The following is a 2,623-nucleotide window of genomic DNA, read 5'->3' on the forward strand; positions in this document are numbered from 1 at the left end:
AGGCTCATCTACAAGGTTTCAATACTACTGACACATACAATATAATTACAGTACATGGCAGCAGTACTTCAGATGAGAGACATTTCATTATTCTATGTACAGTAAAAAATTTAGCATATGTTGTACACCCTCAAACTCATTACAGTACTGTTGAAATGATTTGTAGCCAAGTAGTCCTTACATCTACTCTATTTTTGCAGAACTGAGAGACGACTGTCCAGGGAAGGCAGAGAAGTCTTTTTTCAGAAGACAAAGAAACCGCTATAACAAATAAGGATACTACCAATACTGTAATGCAATTTGGCTGAGGATGCTGAATGAATTAATTACAGTTTTTCTCAATTGTTTACACACAAATTCTGGTACTTGAGACACAATGACCACAACATGTAACTCATTCACCAACCCCCTGAACCAATTCTGCTAAACTACAAGCACAGTTCCTGCTTTACACTCAAATTGCAGTTCTAAAACACACTTTTTTCAAAACACTACACACAATTCTCTGCTTTTGGCACAATTGTCATGCAGAAAATATCTTGTTTTCACAAGGAACACACTGCCATTCAAATATGCACACTGACTCATCACAAGGGCAAACACCTGTCACACAGTTTTACAATTAGCAATCAGAGCTTTAGCATAAAAGGGCAACAGGTGAGCTCTTCTGTTTTGGAGCAATGGATGCCAACATTGGAAACAGAGGCAGAGCCAGAGGAGTGAGAGTAAGAGGAGGAGGACGGGGAGGACGAGGACGAGGACGAGGACGAGGAAGGCCAAGGACCGTAATCTCTGATGAGATCCGAGCCACTTTGGTTGATCATGTGGTCAACCATGGTCTAACAATGAGGGAGGCTGGGTAAAGAGTACAGCCACATTTGAGCAGGTACACTGTAGCATCCATCATACGGACTTTCCGAAATGAGAATAGGTAAGAAATCTACTCTCACTAGAAAATTGCAGTACTGCAGATCAATACAGTACTCAATGAGTACAGTAGTACAGTTTTACCTGTGGACTGTTCTGTAGGACTGTACAAATACTGTAAAGTATGTTTCAAGTATTTAGGAAATGTATACCTACAGTACTTTGTATTTACAGTATTTTACTATTTGTTTGGCAGAACTGAAAGATTACCAACACAAGGTGGTCGGGAACGTGTTCTGTCTCCTGAACAGGAAACTGAAATCATGAACATGGTCCTAGAAAACAACGCCATAACATTACGGCAAATACAAAGAAAAATAATAGAAAACAATGACATGTTTCAAAATATTGATAGGGTAAGCTTATCAACACTGGACCGTGTCTTGCGCAGAAATCATCTCCGGATGAAGCAGGTCTACAGGGTGCCATTTGAACGCAATTCAGAAAGAGTCAAAGAATTGCGATATAACTATGTGCAAGTGAGTCCCACAATTGATGCATACTCTCAACACTGTATACAGTAAATTATACATATTTCAATATTGTAATCATAATGATTGTGCTTCACAATAGTGGCCACTCCATGTCTATTTCTGATATTGTCATGTGTGTTTCAGAGAGTCCTTGAGCTAGAGGTGGCTGCAGTGGAGCACCAGTTCATCTTCATTGATGAGGTTGGGTTCAACCTCACAAAAAGACGAAAGAGGGGAAGGAATATCATCGGCCAGCGTGCCATTGTTGAAGTCCCTGGCCAGCGCGGAGGGAACATCACAATGTGTGCAGCGATTACCCACCACGGCGTCATCCATCACCATGCTACCCTTGGCCCCTACAACACTGCCCATCTGATCACATTCCTTGACACCCTACACAACACACTCATTCCACCAGATCAGGTAGATGGCCCAGAGCAGCTCAGGTACGTTGTCATTTGGGACAACGTAAGTTTCCACAGGGCTGCTCTGGTTTGTAACTGGTTCACTGCCCACCCACGCTTTTTAGTTGTTTATCTCCCTCCATATTCTCCATTCCTCAATCCTATTGAGGAATTTTTTTCTGCCTGGAGATGGAAAGTGTATGACCGAAATCCACAAACGCGTATACCTCTTCTCCAAGCTATGGAGGACGCATGTGGAGATATAGCAGCTGATGCTTTTCATGGCTGGAATCGCCATGCTAGGCGATATTTCCCCGCTGCTTGGCCAGGGAAAACATTGCTTGTGATGTGGATGAGGTGCTGTGGCCAGACCGCAACAGAAGAGAGGATGCAGCATAGGTATTTTTTTAGTTTTTTTTTTTACTGTAACTGTATACAGTAAATTCTTCTGTTGTTTTGTATGTAGTGTATGTGCAACTTTGTGTTGGTTGGGAATGGGATGTACACTGTGTAAATTGTTTTTGCAGGAAAAATAAAATTAAATTTTACCGTGTATTTGTATGTTCTGAGTATAAAAACAATATTCTCAAATATTTTACAACACACTTATGTTTGTACTGTCTGTAGTAAGTGTAACACTGAACCAAAAAAAGGCCTAAGTCATTATGATGAATGGAGAAGAAGTGTTTTACATTCATCATAGTGTTTTACATTGAGCACATCAGTGTTCAGCTGGTTCTTATAAATGTCTATACATATGATGGTTTGTGTGTGTCATTTGAAAACAAAATCCCATTTTGAGAAGAAATAACATTGTTT

The 2,623-nt window shown here is 40.5% G+C and overlaps 1 protein-coding gene across 1 annotated transcript; it reads left to right on the forward strand.

The window, feature by feature from the left end:
• Positions 1–238: 238 nt before the first annotated feature.
• LOC131531338 (uncharacterized) lies at positions 239–2,297 on the forward strand. Its single transcript, XM_058762035.1, has 3 exons — positions 239–931; positions 1,124–1,406; positions 1,545–2,297. Exons 2-3 carry the CDS (start codon positions 1,191–1,193, stop codon positions 2,244–2,246), a joined length of 918 nt encoding a protein of 305 aa, XP_058618018.1. The 5' UTR covers positions 239–931; positions 1,124–1,190; the 3' UTR covers positions 2,247–2,297.
• The last annotated feature ends 326 nt before the right edge of the window (positions 2,298–2,623 follow it).

This window comes from Onychostoma macrolepis, chromosome 02 (genome assembly GCF_012432095.1).
Source record: "Onychostoma macrolepis isolate SWU-2019 chromosome 02, ASM1243209v1, whole genome shotgun sequence".
Classification (NCBI taxonomy): Eukaryota; Metazoa; Chordata; class Actinopteri; order Cypriniformes; family Cyprinidae; genus Onychostoma; species Onychostoma macrolepis.